General features: G+C 39.8%; 1 protein-coding gene across 1 annotated transcript in view; it reads left to right on the top strand.

Moving 5' to 3' along the window:
* The first annotated feature begins 4,933 nt into the window (after positions 1 to 4,933).
* The window catches only part of LOC132561858 (TRPL translocation defect protein 14-like), a 35,115-nt gene continuing 21,555 nt past the window's right edge, over positions 4,934 to 18,493 (top strand). The window contains exon 1 of the mRNA XM_060226566.1: positions 4,934 to 5,021. Within this exon, the coding sequence (XP_060082549.1) occupies positions 4,964 to 5,021 (58 nt within the window). The 5' untranslated portion in view covers positions 4,934 to 4,963. The remainder of the gene's footprint in view (positions 5,022 to 18,493) is intronic.

Raw genomic sequence — 18,493 nt, 5'->3', positions numbered from 1 at the left:
GTTCGATCGTGTGTGGCACAAGGGACTGGAGGTGAAACTAGCAAATTATGGTATAAGTGGTAAACTTTTAATTTAGCTTGTAAATTATATAAGTGACAGAAAACAACAGGTTTGCGTGGGCAACTCTAAATCTTCTATCGAAATGACTAAATCTGGTGTTCCACAAGGTTCTGTACTTGGTCCTTTATTATTTATTTTATATATTAATGATATATCTGATAATCTTCAAAGTCTATCAAAGTTGTTTGCAGATGATACATCGTTATTATATTCTAAGCCATCCCCTTACAATGTTGAAACTGTAATCAACAATGATTTAGAGTATATTCAAAATTGGGCGAGAAAATGGCTTGTAAAGTTTAATCCTTCAAAGACAGAGGCATTATTTATTCATAACTCTGAACTAGATTATGCTATTGATATTAAATTTGATGATGTTAGTGTGAATTTTGTAGATAAACATAAGCACTTGGGAGTTATATTGGACGGAAATTGTAAATGGACTAGCCATATTGATGACATCTGTAAAAAAGTATCAAAGCAGATTAGTATTTTGCGTAAACTAAAATTTATGTTAAGTCGGCAAACTTTGTATAGAATATATACATCTTATATTATACCATTGTTAGAATATTGTTGTGAGGTGTGGGATGGGTGCACTCTCGGTGATACAGACAAATTAGAAAAACTCCAATTAGAAGCTGCTCGTGTAATCACGGGTTACCGTCGTACACGAACTGAGAGTCTCTATATTCCGAAAGTGGTTTAGAACCACTTACCATTAGACGATCTAGACGAAAATTGCAGCTTTTCTACAAAATTAAACACAATATAGCACCCAATTACCTAACATCTCTCCTTCCACCCCTAGTCTCAGAAAACTCTCAATATAACCTTCGGAATGCTAATAATTACTCTATACCCAATTACCGTTTACAGCTTACAAATTCCTCCTTCTTTCCCTCTACAATCCAACTATGGAATCAGTTAGATAATGAAATCCGACAACGTGTAACATATTCGTCTTTTCAACATTCTCTTCTTTGTGTTAGATATACTCAAATTCCCTTCTATTATCTAATTGGTGACAGAAAAAATAACATTTTACATTCTAGATTAAGAAACAGATCAAGCGCTCTAAATAATGATTTATTTCATGCTAATTTGGTTAATTTTAAACACTGTCAATGTGGAAATTCTATTGAAGATGCACATCATTTCTTTTTTGAATGCATTAATTATGCCGATCAACGTTTACAGTTGTATCGTGAGCTAAATGATTTCATCCCACTGGACCCGCACCTTCTTTTATTTGGAAATTCTCATTTGTCTAAACAGGAAAATAAAACTATTTGTCAATCAACCCACGGTATATTAAAAATACTAATAGATTTAATTAGACCTTATTTCATAGTAAATTTATATTTGGTCTTTCCTGACTCGGGTGACATATGTTTGAGAAAAGTTATTCCAGAAGGACCAGCAAGTGTCAAGGAGAAAGACATCGGTGGCACGGGATGTGATAGACAATAGATTAGTTTGAACGACAAGAACAGTGGATCAGTACTTATAATGGTGATTGTCACCCGATTCGGGTTAGACAACATTACTTATTGTTCTTAGTAAGAATTATATGTAGTCTTCAATATGTATATGTTGTTTTTGTAACTCTCTCTCTCTCTCCCCCTCTCTCTCTCTCTCTCTCTCTGTTTATGATAGTATATATATGTATATATAACAATAGGCCATCATCAACATTTATATTAAATACTAATCACTTGGAACGGGCTTAGTATAAGTTGGAAAACTTGTGCCCAATCCTTTATGTATAGTTGTATGCAATAAAATATGTTTAAATCAAAATCAATCTGATCACACCAACATACACATCTATTTAAAACTGATAATAATCATTCTTATATGTACATGTATATTAAAATCAGTAAATGCCTTATTAAAGAATTCTGGCATTATATTTGTAATTAAGAAGTCCTTTATTGGTAACATCTATAATGGAATGTTTGTCTTTTCTCTCTTTCCTAAACACCCACTTTCTTTCTCTCATGACAATACTGTCCCACTTTCAGCCGAAGTATTGCGTGTCCTTCCACGTAAAGAGGATTAGGTTACGTCTTCAAGTCGTGACACAGTAAACTGCGGAGTACCGTGCGATAGAACAATAATGTATCTAATTACAAATACAAACATACGGAGACAAATTAAAAATATACCTTGACTATAAGTTAGGTACCACTCGTATGCTAGATTTAGCTATTTTTTCTGCCGTTTTTAAGAAAAATACTCATTGACATCTCAACGAGATATATTGGAATGTTTTTAAGACATCTTACGAAACTATACAAAGTCGATAGGAAAAGAAATTTACAGAACAGAAAGTGCTGTGTCATTTTAAAAAGATGTTCCCAAAGTCAAGAAAAAGTTTGAATTTTAACTTCTCATAAGGCTTATGAACAGATATGTCATCAAATCACCAAGACATGTTACTTGATAAAAAGAAGATTAAATTATCAACAAGTTTTATTGGGTATAACCACCATGCTTCTGGTACGATTCTTGTGGCGGCCATCGTATAATACCATTGACCTGACGAAGCAGTTTGTTCTGTATAAACTTCTTCCTCTCCTGAGAACGAAGACGCTTGTGCGAACGTATCGGGGCTTATTTCTGCCATTTTACCTTTTCGCTTTTTCGCATTGTTTCCATTTTCTACACGGAAACGCGAAAAGGCGACAAAATGAACACGAAAAGGCGCCGTCTTTTACTTGGAAAAAAAGTCGCCTTTTCGCGTAATTGAAAAATTTTGAACGCAAATGAATGAATTATGAGATGTCTCAACTAATAGGTTTCTAATTTGTTATTAGTACAAGATATGTAGTTATTCCTTATATCAAACTTCAACAATCAAAAGGCGAGTCTTTTACAAGTGTAAAACGGCGCCATTTTAGCGTTCATTTTGTCGCCTTTCCGCGTTTTCGCGCAGAAAATGGTAGGCGAAAATTCGGTGGGTTTTCCATACTAATGCCTGTTGAAGTAACGACAGCTAAAGCGATCATTGATGTTCCATTGTCCTCAGAGCCCGTCAGCATTAGTGGAAGCGGCTCGCCTTGTCTGTCTACATGGAAGTTTAACTTCTCCATCTAATCTTTCTAGGCCTGCCAGACGTCAACATGTCCAGTTTGGTTTAGACGCTGTATTACTCAAGAAATAACAGAATGGTTGACATTAAAACGTGTAGCCGCTTGCCTGTATGTCATTCCATCTTGAACCATTCCAGGAGGTCGTCATTGTCAACATTTCTCAATTTTCGACGTGCTATTTTGAAGGCTGCAATATGCAAGCACGTGTATGACCTACTTATATGATACATATGCACAAGCTGCTTTAGGTTGCACACCAAACTTGTGTTTTTTAAGAGTATTAGGAACTCTGGCTTAATCAAGATTACCTTAAGTTGGGTATATCGCCTGAAGACACACGGCACCAAACATAAAAGGGGACACTGCATGGAGTACGAAAATACTTATTTTCACGAAAGGAAAAATCAGTTTTGATTAAATTTTCCCACTTATAAAAATACTGCGAAGAAAGTACTTCTTTATATATGAAGTAATTAAGCTTTCTAAGCAATAAATTAAAGGCTGATGATCTCCAAACAAAATCAAAAGCAGGAAAGAACAAAGGGCAATAACTCTTCTACATATCCTTGAGTCCAGTGCCATTGAAAAAACAAAATCTCTGCCCAAAGTCCAATGCCATTCCTTACATTCATTGACAGTGTCATGTCATATCTTTGACTGCATAAAAAGTCACGTCACGCTCCCTGGCTGTCGCCCAGCATTGAATAAGATGTATCAGAACTATTGCCGATTGTCAGTACACTCAGTAATGTAACCGTAGGTCATGCTACTTTGGCGACATTTCATTGTGATGGCACTTCTGCCGAGCTTTCTCTCTGACTGTTACAAGGACGTCAATCAAACACGCAAACGTGGGAAATGGCGAAAACACATGAAAATATAGCGGATTGCCAAAGTTCTATATTCTTACTCTAGCTGTGTTATGTAAATTACATAAACGAAGCATCATGTACAATTTATAAATCACTATAAAAAAAACTGATATACAATAATTAGTCATTAATTCTATCTTTTTATTTAATTGTTGCAACAATGCATGTTTTAATAATAATTGGAAAGAAAAATAAATAGAAGTAATTGCTTTTGACAAGGGACTTTTGCATAGGTCGCTTCCTTCCAAGTTTTAAAACCACAACAAAATAGAACACATCTTAAATTCTAACTCTAATGTAAACGGTGAAACTTTACTTAGCTGAAAAAACAATAACATATTTAGCTAAAATTAAACGGTCTAATTGAGGTCACTTTAAAACAAAAGTTATTAGCTGACCGTTTTTGTTGTATGTTTTCATGTCAACTTCCTGTGACGTCATGAATCGTCACTGTAATATTTTTGCGTATACGTCATCAACATCGCATGTATACGTCATCGTTATACATATACAAGTACTGCAAATCTGAGGTAATGCTGACTAAATAATGAAGGAGCAAACGGTTTAATAATTTATTTAAACATTGTATTTTTACGACGATCTTACATTGTCGTTGTTATGCGATTTTTAAAACATATATATATTCTAACAACATTTGTGAAGGTATTTACCTCGTAAATCACAGACTCGTTTCATCCGAGACGTAGACCTATTATGTCTGCCTAACGTTAGTTCTCGCGGCGTTTGATTGTTATTGTAAAGCCGAGAAACCTTAAAAACTTTCCATCTGAGACTTATTCGTTTCGTTTTTATTTTCAGTGGGTAATATACATCATCTGTTACTCGGTAATGTATTGTCGTCGGCTTATCCTTGGACGAAATGTTAGTCGTGTGTGTGTCCAACTAACGAGAGGACTCAAGGAATTCTACAGTATGTCGCAGGCAGTGGGCGACAACAAGAATAAGGTGTACAAGGTGGTTTTGACAGGTGGTGAGTAACATAGACGTAGCCATTGTTACATCATCAAGGAAAACATTTATAAGCAGGTCGAAATTTCGCACGTGGTCGGATTAGCATTACTATTTTGTGGCGCTAAATTAAAGGGCACCAGAAGTAAACATAGATAGTTAAAATGACACGAGGCTGCAGATCAGTTTTACTGTACATGCACATCCAAAGTAGTAATTAAGAAGATAATTACATTAATTACAATCTTATCGAAAGATTGTTGAAATAACGATTCTTTTTTCTGTAGAGTTACCTCCCGCGGTTGGTATTGGTGCTGAGTCTGACCACACGGGTGATGGTCTGTAATGGTACAGGTTTCCTCATGACAGTTTGCTTGTTGTCTCCTATTAAACATCGCATATTTCATGTCTCATGTCTACATCAGTGATGACATGTGATGTTCAGTTACATTTGATTTAAACGTAATTTTATTTTGGTTATTTCAGTTACAATCCAATAGCAACTCTTGGTAATATTCGTGCGGGGGAACAGATTGATATGGAAAAGGTTCACAAGTTTTGTAAAGGTGTATTAACCAGATAATTCCCAGGATTTTGAAATGAAACTGAAGAAATACTGTCATTTTGCTTCAGCAAGAATTTTCACATAAATATTTTGTAAGCAACAAAACATGGGGATACAAACTTTTAAATTTTTTTGGACAAAATTAATATTTTTCCAGTAATGAGGTTACCACAGAAGCTGAAATTTGGAAAAAAAGTGTTAGTTTTCTGTATCAACAAGTGTTTGTGATGGTGGAAGTGATTATAAAACATATAAAAGAACTTACATGTATTGGGTATCCCAGGAGAGGGAACCTAAGGATATACATATGCCAGAAATTTTACTGATGGGTGGTTGTTGCCATGGTTACCAACTCAGTTTTAGAGCACTTAATGTTGTAAAAATAGTGAATTTGAATTCGTCTGCGTAATTTCACTGCATTAGAAAAGGTTTCTATTACAGAATTAATATTTTAGACAACCACCTGAATGTGTAAATGGAAACTGAAAAAATGATGATCCTGGGTTGTCCATAAGAGCCGGTCGCCGGCCAATTTGACCGGCTACTTTGATCATTTGGCCGCCTACACCAATCCAGTTCCGTAATAATGTTCCGTACACGACTACACATACACAGCAGGCCAGCCTCCTACTTTCACTACACAGCCTACTACTAACAAAATTATGGAAAACCCTGATGATCTGTTATATCTTAAAGCAAAGTAATATCTCTTTCACATTGCCATTGCAAGCAAAATTTGGATATTTTTCAAAAACACATGGACATGATGTTTACAAACAATTTAAACTTCATTATTGAATGAATAGTTATTTTATAATGATGTTTTAAGTTCTTAACAATTGAATACGTGTTCTGAATACAATTACAAGCCTTTCTGAATATTCATTTTAGATATCAGGGTAGATAATGCATTTAAATGACAGAATGATTTACAGGAGTTTTGCTTTCAGTAGTTGCTTCCAGTTTTCGATTATTTCTTTCGTAATGATTATTGTTGCACTTATTTTTTTAAATAATGATTTAGAACATGATAATATTGTTCATCAGGTTGACAAACTACATGTAGTAGAAATACAAAATCAATTTTGTTTACTTGTCTATTTTGTATGTGTTTTAGTAGTCATGGTGACCAAAAAGGTAAAAAACAGTTGGTCATTTGAATCTCTAAACATTTCCACTTCACTTGTTGGGGATTTCATTTCATGTGTTAAAACATAAAGGGATAAAGGATCATAACAGACACTAGTCAGAATGATTTTAACATTTTGTTGAAAATGAGACCTAACAGTGCTCAAAATGTGTTTATTGTAGTCAAAGTGGTAACATATCTTTACAATGCTATTATAAACATTTTGTTTTCCGTTGTTATAGTATTATCAATATAAAACCCTGATGATGTTTCCAAAACTACTTGGTAATTACTTATACCAGAGTCTTGCTAGAAGTTAGAAACAACAACACATAATTTAGATGAAATGATCATAATTTTGCATAATCCTCCAAATAAATGGTGAGGGGAAAGGTAAGTGAAGAATTGGTGGGCTCTGATCTCACAGAATAGCTTGGATGTTCCAGTATCATCACAATTAATTCATGCCACGGAAATCCGGTGTTGATGTACCTGAAGTTAGCAATTTGAAAAAAGTATTAATATTAGCACCCTGTTGAACGCAAATGAACATTCAATTAATATTTCATCATAAAATAGTTGAAGTTAAAAAGTAACAATTGAATGTCCTTGTCATAAGCTGTACCACTTCAGTAATACTTACAAATCTAATAACAGAATTTATTTAAGAATGTTGATATAATAAACACCAAATTATATTAGAAGCCAGTTCCTCTGGATAAATATTCAGATAGTGTTAATTAATATTTACATGTATGCACGGAAAAATCCAAAAGTTCACAGAAGTTCAAACAAATACAGTTTCACTATATAATTTTTTTCCATGTTCTTATTGTTCTATCAATCTGTTTATGATATGTACCAGGGCTCTCGCACAACATTTTGGGACTGGGGCCTGGGGCACTTAGAATTGGGAAAAATAATGTTGTTTTCCTTAGAATTGGGAAAACTTGGGGTCTAAATTGGGAAAAAAAGATACTATTTTGTATTGGGAATTCGGCCCCAAATCAGGCAGATTGAGAGCCCTGTGTACATATGCAATGTTAGACAATATATAAGACAATTTTTGGTCTAATGAATATCTCTCCAGAATTTGAGGCTGAAGTTTACATTCTCAGCTTTATAATTACACATGGGGCTCCTCATAATCCAACTGAACTGCCATGTACTGTTTTCATTGTCAAGGCCATTTCAACTATCATTCTTTAAAAATAAATTCACTGAAACAATGAAGTTGATTTAGAAGATGGCAGTATACTTTTTGGTACACATTTAATCACCTTCTAGTTATTTGCTCTTTCCCTTTATTAAGAAGAATCATCTATACTCTTTCTTATAATTTTTTCATTTCCATACAAAAATGTGTATTTTGTATATGTGTGTTTGTGTTATATTTATCTAAAGAAATTACAGAACCTGTTTTTCTTGCTGGGAAAGGTAGAGCATCCTCTGACAACTGGTATGTCCTAGGTTCAAATTAGATAGGAAACTGCAGTAGATTTGATAGTGGAAAATATATAGATAGAAAACTGCAGTAGATTTGATAGTGGAAAATATATAGATAGGTAACTGCAAAAGATTTGATAGTGGAAGATATATAGATAGGTAACTGCTGTAAATTTGATAGTGGAAGATATATAGATAGGTAACTGCTGTAAATTTGATAGTGGAAAATATATAGATAGGTAACTGCAGTAGATTTGATAGTGGAAAATATATAAGAACTAAGTACATGTATCTGGTCAGGAATTTCTCACAGTAGATTACCATCCTTGTGTATTAGGAGAAAGCGATATATATCACCAACATGTAGTATCAGGAATCTATGACACACATTATACACATAACTACCAATATTGTGCTCCAGACAATTTAGACAAATCAATTTGATGAAAGCAATTCTTATGATTTTTACCTGGTACAGTTTGTTCATTATATTAAGATCTAGATCTATAAGACTTTATGTACTGTAACAGGAAAACTGAATGTTGTAAGTCCAATTTCAGCTGCTTGTATATGTACCTTTGTTCGACCTAAAAAGCAATAAAAATGTGTAAATAAATATGTATAGCGAAGTAGGGACAATGATGTGGTAAATAGATTAAAAGGAAAGTTTTCAAGATATCGACTTGTGGAACACATCAAAACTTTGAATAAATATGATATGGCATACATGTTTACCTCATCACTACATAACTTTGCAAAACTTGACAGGTTTTGGTGTAGCCTCTTATAGCTACAGTATAGTTCATGATCAGACTCAACACCTGTGAATTACATTGCCTGGATTTATTTTGCTAAGTCATTAGATGTGAGAACTTATGATAGTGCACTTAGTAAGAGTTGGCAACAGATCTTGCTGCAGTGGTGAATTATCTCCTCAAAATATGTCAGGTCCCATCAAACAGGTGCCTGCTCATCTTAATCGAAAGTGATCTTTTCAAACTCAAAATTTTCAGGCTTACCAGTAACCATATTGGTAAAAAGTTAACAGTTGAGCCTTTTGATTTGGCTGTATTTTAAAGAGTTACTGCCCCTTGTAGTTTTTTATGATAATGTACTGAAATCTCCAGTTTCACCTTTCTGCAGATTTTTTTTTCAAACTTAGTAGGCTTAATAACCACATAACCATCATGACATGAAGATTAGTTTTCCTAAACAACATTTTATTCAACAATTTTAACATGAATAATTGCCCTTTTTATCGTGCCTTTTAGGGTCTTTTTGACAACGTTTAATTCTGTCTGGTGATCTGCTCCCTCACTTTTTAACCAGTTTCTTTTAAATTTGGTAGGGAATGATATCTCAAATTCTTTCACATTATCATTTCATAGATCATAGAGTGCATGAAAATATGAAATAGGGGTCATTTTCCAAAAGTATGAGTCATGGTTTTGTTGATAAAAAGCATATAAGCATTAATTTAATGCATCACTTTTGATTTGATTGTGAAATGAAAAGATAAAAAAATCTTTGACATTATGTCAATGCAGAAGCCATCATCAGATTGAAATCCTATCTAATCATAATCACTTCAGTTAGTATTCAGTGTAGCATGCAATGAATAAGCATAGAACTTTTATTTCACATTCTATGATCTACTCTCTGGTCTTACATATTCATATACAAAAAAGATCCAGACCACACCAAGTATATTTAATTGCCATTTTTTCATTGTTGGTCACGTGTGCAAGCTTATAAAGCAACGAAAGTGACTAAGGAATCTGAATGTGTAGAAGTGAAGAGTGAGTATGTACATGTGAATGTTAACACAAGTATAGATTTTTATGGTGTGTATTTCACAAGAATAACAGATAACTTTTTTTATTTTGTGTAAGATTTTTGACATAGGAGGTGCAAAATTACAGAGGGATAAGTGAGGCTGTTTCTCCCGTAATATTATTATCATTCTGAATCTAGATCTGGGGATGGCCTGTACAAAACTGGATAACAGCTTGATAACCACGGCAGAAAATTGTGTTCTTACAATTAACACAAAAGTTATAATGCCTTTTATTTTATTTAGCATTTGTTTTTGTTAGCATATATCCTCCCTCATGTTAGATTTTTGATAAATTTCTTTGAAACTTGGTCAGCTTCATTAATGCTATTTTAGATGTTTATCTTATTATAATATGACTTTTAATTGACATGCCGCGGCAATTGTCATAATAAGTACTACACATAGTTTACATGGATGGGAAATAAATGGTTGATGGACATGCAGCACAGTGCTATTTTTTTTAAAGACTTTTGGGGGTTGGAAATTCATATTGAAGCCAAATTCTCAAAATTTGTATTTTACTTGAAAGTTTCCTTCCACATTCACCAATTCTTTGCAAAGTGAGGCCAAAATGAACCATCCCCATTCGACGAAAAATTTGTGTAGCACATAGTTGTGATAGCAACGCAAGTATATCAATGCAAATGAACTTCCGCAGTGTCTTATATACATAGCAGTATATATATATATTGACAGGTTATAAAATACACCACAGGAAGTACAGAATTATACATTACAGTGTCAATACTGTTTCAATGCTAAAGATAAACACGACATGTTTATTATAAACAGAAAGCTTAGATAATATCCTAAGTAATCATTGTTTTTATAAATAGTCTTGAATTATTTATAAATACCCAGACTATGCATATGATATGCAATGTATATGTTTGTGTTCCATAAGATGTTTTGAATCTAATGCTTCCAGTTTTTGCTTTATGAAGTAAATGTTTTGAGTGGTAGAGATAGTGCTGCACAAGCTCAAGGGATGTTTCCTTTTAGAAATTTATAAACATGAAAAATAAGTACATGTTAGTCATAAATATGATATGTTTGTAAATGAAATAGAAACAGCTTGCTGATTAAGAAGGCAACTTGGATTTTATGATCTTTGTGATGTTTCTGTTCCATGCACATGATCACACAGATATGTGAATACTAATTTCATTTCAGTAATAATTACCATAACTTTAGTATGCAAATACAGTACCTACACCCATCTTTGTATCCCAACAACAAAAGATTCAAAAGAAAAACAATCCCGCCCTCCCTACGATCCATGAGCCATCACGGCAGGAACGCAGAGTGATCTCCCTTCCTCTTACCTTTATGGCTGCCGACGAGTGCGGAGGTGTCTGAGCTAAGTGCTTTTCTTACTCCTTCTCTTCGTACTGCCATTGTCATTTGAGTATATTGTTACTCTATTAGTAGTCTATAAACCCATCTCCCAACTTATATTGTGAAATTAAGTGTTGTCATTTGTTATATTTTGACCGTATTTACGGCCGTTTTTTCCTCCACGTATTCGAGTGCGTGACTACTTGTCTCGTTGCTCGGATTTGCGTGAAGTTGGAATTTGTTTTTCTTGCTGCTTTGTCGGCCGTGTTGTACGACCGTTTTCTATTTTTGCAGTACAATCTTGCTGCGTACGGTAGGTTTTATGATCTCGTTCGTAGTTTTTTGATTGTTAGAAAACTTTTTATCCTTGTTTTCATTGTTACAATTTTTTATTGTTTCGATGCTGGATAAAGGTGCCGGGTTTACGTCGGGGGTCAGCGCATGGATGTTCCTATTTCTATAGATAATGGGAACCCCATGATACCTGTCCCATTTGCCGACATTGCAGCCAGACCTCGCTATGTGAACTTTGTTTGCACATGGAGTCTGCTGCTTAGGCTCCCATGCCTTTCCAGCTAACTTTCCGCCGGAAGAGGGATTCGTCCTCTTCTTCCGGTAAGGGAAGTAAGCTTTTTAAGACCTCCCTCCTCAAGTTCTGAACCAGAGCGTTCCTGCTGGGGGTGCTCTCGTTCCACCGAGCTCCGCCCTTCAGCAGGGGGTGGCTCCCCCTGTCCAGGTGCGTCCTGGAGTAGGAGGGGGGGCAGCCCGACCCTGACTCGGCGCAGTCAAGGGTCGAATTGGCCGGTAGCTCTCGATAGGCGGCGGTGTTACCGTCGGAAAGGGACTTCCGGTCGAGGTCTCTGATTCCTTCAGGGACCTCGGCGCGCCAGGTGGCGTCGTTGGTGGGGGCCGCTTTGACTCCGGAACTGTGCCTTCGTGTATAGGGTCAGGGGCCACAGACTTTTTGTCAGGATTGTCTGTGGCTACGGGGATTAGTGACACTTGAGTTCACTAATCCTGGTGTCAGCGCGGGGTCTGTTTTCCCACCCTCACAGGCTTCTGGCTCTGGGGCTTTCCGTCCCTATCCAGATTTCCCAGTGCAGGGTTTCCCAGGGGGTTTTCCCCCAAGGGTTTGGGGCTTCAGGCCAGGAGTCCGGTTTCCGGTCTCCCTTTCCTCCGGGCTCAGGGAGTAGGGGTGCCTGCGGGCACTTATTCCTGGGTCGCCCAGGCCAACCTTCGGATGGTTTTGGGTACCAACAGTTACTCAGCAGTTACGGGCTTAGCCCGTACATGTCTGGGTTTCCACCTGGTGGGAGTGGCGGTTCATCCTGGTCCTTTGGACAGGGTGTCCAGCCCCAGACTCAGGCAGGCCATCTTGGCCAGTTCTGGGGTCACTCCCGGCCCGCTGGACCGTTCCCATTCCCTCAGGGGTTTGGGTTTTTACCCCATGGGTCTTCACTCGTGGAACCCATAGGGGTTGGTCTCTCCTCTAGGAGATGTTATAGCAGTGCGGAATCCCCCCAATGTTCTGCTACTTCGGGGGCCTTGTTGGCCGGTCCTATAAAGGTTTGCCAGACCTTAAGGACTTCCGCCTCCAGCGCGGACCCGTCGGTCTCCTGTTCCCAGGGGTCGGCTTCGGGTCTCCGACCCAAGCCTACAGCTACGGCTGTTGGTCGCGCTGCGTCCAAATGCCATAAAGAGGAGTTCCCCTCTGCGGAGATGGCTCCTCTGGCGGCCCCTGTTCCTCCCAAGGGGACTTCGGTCTCTATTGAGGAGGAGATGGACATCGAGGGTGCGGGCTCGGCAGAGGAAGACGATGTCATACATCTTTCTCCTGGGCCAAGAGGGTTCACAAGGGGAAGATGGCCCTGAGACTGCTGAAGCCGAGGCTCAGCATGTGCTTTCTGGGATGCGGGTCCTCCGGGCCAACATCTCCCGGATTCTCAGGGCGGAGGTTTGCCCACCGCCTCAGCATCGTCGGCGCCTGAATCCACCATCCTTCTGGGTTCCCTGGTGGCTTCTCGGGCTTCCGTTCGCTCAGATCGGTCTCTGCCAGAAGGCAATATCATGTCTTCGGTTCTGGCCACGGCCCGGGCTCCGGTTTTAGAGAAGGACTCCTTCTCTACCCGTGCTCCCGGGTTTGTCGGTCTGCAGCTCAGTGTTGGTGAATTGTCGGAGGCTTCAGCTTCCGACTATGCCACACATGATGGGCAGCTGGCCTCTCAACCAGCACAGCTGGAGTTGAGACAGCTGGCTGCCTGGCCCGGCAAATCAGTGGACCAGGTGGTGCTCGATCCCAAAGAGCACCACAGGATGGAGAGAATGTTGCACCTCTCCATTCAAGTTCTGTCATACATAGACTTCCTGACAGTTTGTCTATACAGGGTATCCGATTTGCCTGAGTGTCGGTTATCCGAGACAGAACAGCCGACATACAGGACACGGCAGCCTTGCAGGTTCTCTGCTCGTCAATGCCGTGTTGGCTAGGCAGTTTTCAGTTCTGAAAATCCGCCCAGTCCAGTAACCCTACCGTTTCCGCTTGTTGAATGCCCCCTTCTAGGGCTCTACCCTGTTCAGGGGAGCTCTTCCTTGGGTTCAGAAGGATATGAAGGAGGACTCGGTCGCCTTAGCACTTCTGGTGAAGAGGTTTCAGGCTGAGAAGGCCAATGCCTCGCAGGGGTCAGTGCCTCCTAAGAAGAAGGCGAAGTCTTCGGCTGCTCAGTTTTCTGCACAGCCCAAGTCCCAACCTCACTTCAACGGCAACAAGGGGAAGGGTAGGAAGGGTAAAAACCTCCTGGGGGCAAGAAGAAGGGTTCCTGACTATTTCTGCTTCTTGGCCGCGAAAGGCGAAGGGTATGGCCGGGTGGACGGTGGTTCTCCTTTCCCGGGCTCATGTCCTTCTCCCGCAGGCTCAGGCTCCGGGTGGGCAGACGATTCTCTGGTCTGGCAGGGGCTCAATCTGCCCCATCCGGAACTCCCTGTGGGCGGACGTCTCTCTGCTTTCCTTTCCCAGTGGCAGGATATTACAGATGACGCTTGGGCTTTTGTCTGTGGTCAGGGAGGGTCTAGGTATTCCCCTTCTTCAGGATTCGTCCCTCGCCTCCTGGCCGTTTTTGTTTCTTTCCTCCTCCCGGGGATTCAGAAAGGGCACGGGTGCTCCAGGAGGAAGTAGGGACCATGCTGCCAAGGCAGAGATGCCCTTGGGGCTCACGACAGCTCCTTTGGTGTTCACCAAGTTGCTGCTGGTGTTTCCTTCACTCACGCAGAATAGACATCCACATCTATTTCGACGACTCCCTCATGCCTCTTTTGGTGTGGAAATCGTTAGTGAAGGACACTCGTCTGGTCCTGAAACTCTTGCTCAGAGTCGGCTTCATTCCTTCCAGAGAGAAGTCAGAGGTTCCTTCATATTAGGACTTCTTCTTCCTGGGGAACCATTTTGACATGGTTCGGGGCTTAGCCCTTCCACCTCTGGAGAAGTTTGAGAAGGTCAGTGCTCTGGCTCTGACTTTCATCACTTGGTCGCTTGTCCAGGTACATTGGTTCCTCAGTTTTCTGGGGTATCTCAACTCCTTGGCATATGTGGTCCCCCTAGGGAGGATTCACATCGGACCTCTCCAGATGTTCCTCCTGTCTGACTGGGTTCCGTCATCCAGGCGGCCTGGATCCCGCTTACCCAGTCGGTCAGGGAGTTCTCTTGCTGGTGGACCATTCAGGAGAACGTTTTCCACGGGGTACCTCTGACCAAGCCTTTCCCCTCTATGATCCTGTTCATGGACGCGTTCATGACAGGAATGTGAGCTTACCTCGATGGCCAATGCCGCTCGGGGGAGTGGTCTGGCGAACAGCTCTCGGAGCACATCAGTGTACTCGAGATGAGACTGTTCATTTGGCTCTGCAGTCCTTTAGGGGTATCCTGCAGTCCAAAGTGTGGCTACCGACAACAGTTGTCGCGTATCTGGAGAGACAGGGGCCACCAGGTCTCATGTCCTGTGTGCCCTCTCCATCCACATCCTTCTTCTCTGCCAGGACATGCAGTTGACCATAGCGGTCAAGCATCTTTCTGGCAGGCTGAGTGTGTTGTTGGCCACTCTCCAGGCGCCACCAGCCGGTGTTGACGGAATGGCAGCTGTGTCCCTTGATTTTCAAGGGGAATTGTCAGGCGTGGGACAGACCTATTATAGACCTGTTTGCCACTTCCCTGAACAACCAGCTGCTAACCTTCGTCTCCCCGGTCCCAGACCGTAAGGCGTGGGCTGTGGACGCCCTTTCTCTGGAATAGGAAGGGAAGTATGCATATGCATTCCCTCCCTTCAACCTGGTGGGCAGGGTTCTACAGAAGTTCTGGGAGCATCACTGCTCCTTACTTCTGAGAGCCCCTCTGTGGCCGAGGCAAGCTTGGTTTCAGGAGCTCTTGTCGTTTCTGGTGGAGGAGCCCTTGGCTCTCCCCACCAGACCGAATCTCCTTCGCCAGCCTTGACCCAGAACGACACACTCTTGACCAGAGATCCTCCACCTTCACGCGTTGAGGCTATCTCTGGAAGCCACGCCAAGGCAGGCTTTTCTCAAGAGGTGTCAGATTGCATTGAGCAATCAATCAGGGCTTCCTCTTCTGCCCTCTACCAGTCACGTTGGATGATCTTCTGTGATTGGTGTGTCGGCAAGGAAGCTTATTCATTCGAAGCCTCTGCATTTGATTGTGGAATTCCTAATCTCTCTGTTTAGGTACCGCTATCTGCCACCTGGCACTATTGCTGGCTATCGTACAGCTATTGCCAGAGTTCTTGCTTGTTATGGCAGGAAGGAGATCGGTTAGTCCTCCTCTCTTTCTGCCGTAATCAGAGGCTTTGCTATGAATAGAGTTGTTTTTAGCGAAGAATCAGGTTACGGGGTTCTCGCACGATCCCATCAGGATCCTGGCTGTGACTAGCTCGGAGGAGCGAGATAGGTTGCTTTGTCTTTGTCGGGCTCTTAGGTTTTATCTTGATAAAACCAGGGGGGGGGGGGGGGGGGGGGCTCTCGATCCCGTCTGTTTTGCCCATTAAACAGGGACAACGAGATATCTCCTCCCAGTCGGTTTCCAGGTGGGTTTGCCAGGTGATTTAGTATGCTTACGAGCATTTTGATGATCTGGCTCGGGCGAGAGCGAAAGCGCGGTCTCACGAGGTCAGGGCCCTGCTTCATCCTGGGCCCTTCTCTCAATGAGTCCTCCTTTCAGGAGGTCATGTCTGCAGTATTCTGGCAGGGCAGGGATACCTTCACAGATTTTTATCTGTGATCCCTAGCTTCCCACTCAGAAGGCCTGTATTCATTGGGACCTTTGGTGGTGGCATAGTCAGTGGCTGGGCCTCCTCGTTAGCCCCGGGCCATGTCTTTCCGTACGGCGGCATGTGGGTACACCTGCTCTTTCATAGAGAGGTCCCTTCCTTCACTTTAGCACTCTGTTCTCCCTCCCTACTACTTTGGTTGTGCTGAAGGGGCTGCCTGGCTTCTAGTCACCACTACGGTAAGACGAATTCGCATACTAAAGTTATGGTAATTATTACTGAAATGAAATTGAGGTTTTTTAATGTAAAACCAATTTTCATGATGTAATACTTACCATAACTTTATGGAGTCCCACCCTATCCTCCCCTCTTCCTTATCTGCCTGGCTGCCCCTCTGTGGGGTTTACGCCATAAAGGTTATTAGAGGAAGGGAGATCACTCTGCGTTCCTGCCGTGATGGCTCATGGATCGTAGGGAGGGCGGGATTGTTTTTCTTTTGAATCTTTTGTTGTTGTGATACAAAGATGGGTGTAGGTACTGTATTTGCATACTAAAGTTATGGTAAGTATTACATCATGAAAATTGGTTTTACATTAAAAAACCTCAAGTTTATCTCATTAATAGAGATTACTCAGGTATATGAGTATTTTATTCCATGGAGGGGAAATGTGTTTGTCAATTGATCTGAAAGCTTGACACTTTCAATTTATTTAGTGTACAGGGCCTGACACGTTCTATATATCTGGTGTAATGTCAGACTTCATAAAGTACATTAAAAAAAAAAAAAAACATTTTATTGACCAAGGCAAGACATACAAAACATTACAAATGTGTCCTCACACAGGAAGGCCCTCATACTTACACACATCATTCACACTTCTCATATTCCAGACAATTATTCAATTTATTTAACTCGAGTTAGTTATTTTCAAAAGTTACAAAAAACATGAGCTTTATCATTCAGAATTGCCTCAACCCTATTTCTTGTAAGAGAATAGAATTCTTCACTTCATATTCAAAAATGTCAGTAATTATGTAAATGTTTCTTTAAATGTTCCAATTTAAATTAAAGAGGAAATTTTGTAATTATCATCTAGTAAGGTCCTTTGACCTTTGTATACTTAGCAAGACCAAAGTTTAATTATCTAAAATCAATGATATTGATAGAACACTGGTGTGTGGGTTACTGATAAGAAGTTCAGACACAGGAAATCTGACCAAGTTTTAGTGATGATCAATATTTTACTGAATTGATTGGATTCAGAAGTGATTTACTCCTTGTATCTGAGACATGTTTTTGTTCATATCAATTAGGGCACATTTCTGATATTTCTTTTCTGTATATATTCTGTAATAAATTGATTAATAAAAATCATCACTGATATTCAATGTTTGTAAAACGATGTGTGTATCAGACAACATTAATGTCATTCTGTGATACCATATTTGTGTGTGCTGATCATTAGTTGAACTGTCATTCCTAGGACATCAGTGTTGTTGACAGTTGTTTCTGTGTTGTATTTATCTTAAGCTGTCACTGGCTCATTGAACTGAACATTCCTTGCTAATAGTCATAAACCTATTCTACATGCACTGGTTTAGATGTCTGAGGTCGGTTCACTGATATCAACAGAAAATAAGTTTCTGCATGATAACATGTGTCCTATAATTTGGGACATACAAACACATTAGCTTCATATATAACTTCCTCACTGATTGAGTTATGTGATGTTGGACCTATCATGTTCAAATCCAATAAAAATAGCCTGTTTGGAAGCTGGTTGCTTTGCATTGCTCTTCAGGTCTGAGGTAAAAGGTTAAGGTCACTGTCATAATTTAGCTATGAATAGAAAATATTTCTAGACAAAATCTTATCTTCTTCAATAGCTCCCTTAAACTTGACTAAATGTTT

Source organism: Ylistrum balloti, unplaced genomic scaffold (assembly GCF_031769215.1).
Source record: "Ylistrum balloti isolate Yb309-2 unplaced genomic scaffold, AGI_CSIRO_Ybal_v1 Utg371292, whole genome shotgun sequence".
Classification (NCBI taxonomy): domain Eukaryota; kingdom Metazoa; phylum Mollusca; class Bivalvia; order Pectinida; family Pectinidae; genus Ylistrum; species Ylistrum balloti.
This window is presented reverse-complemented; position numbering and strand designations above follow the sequence as displayed.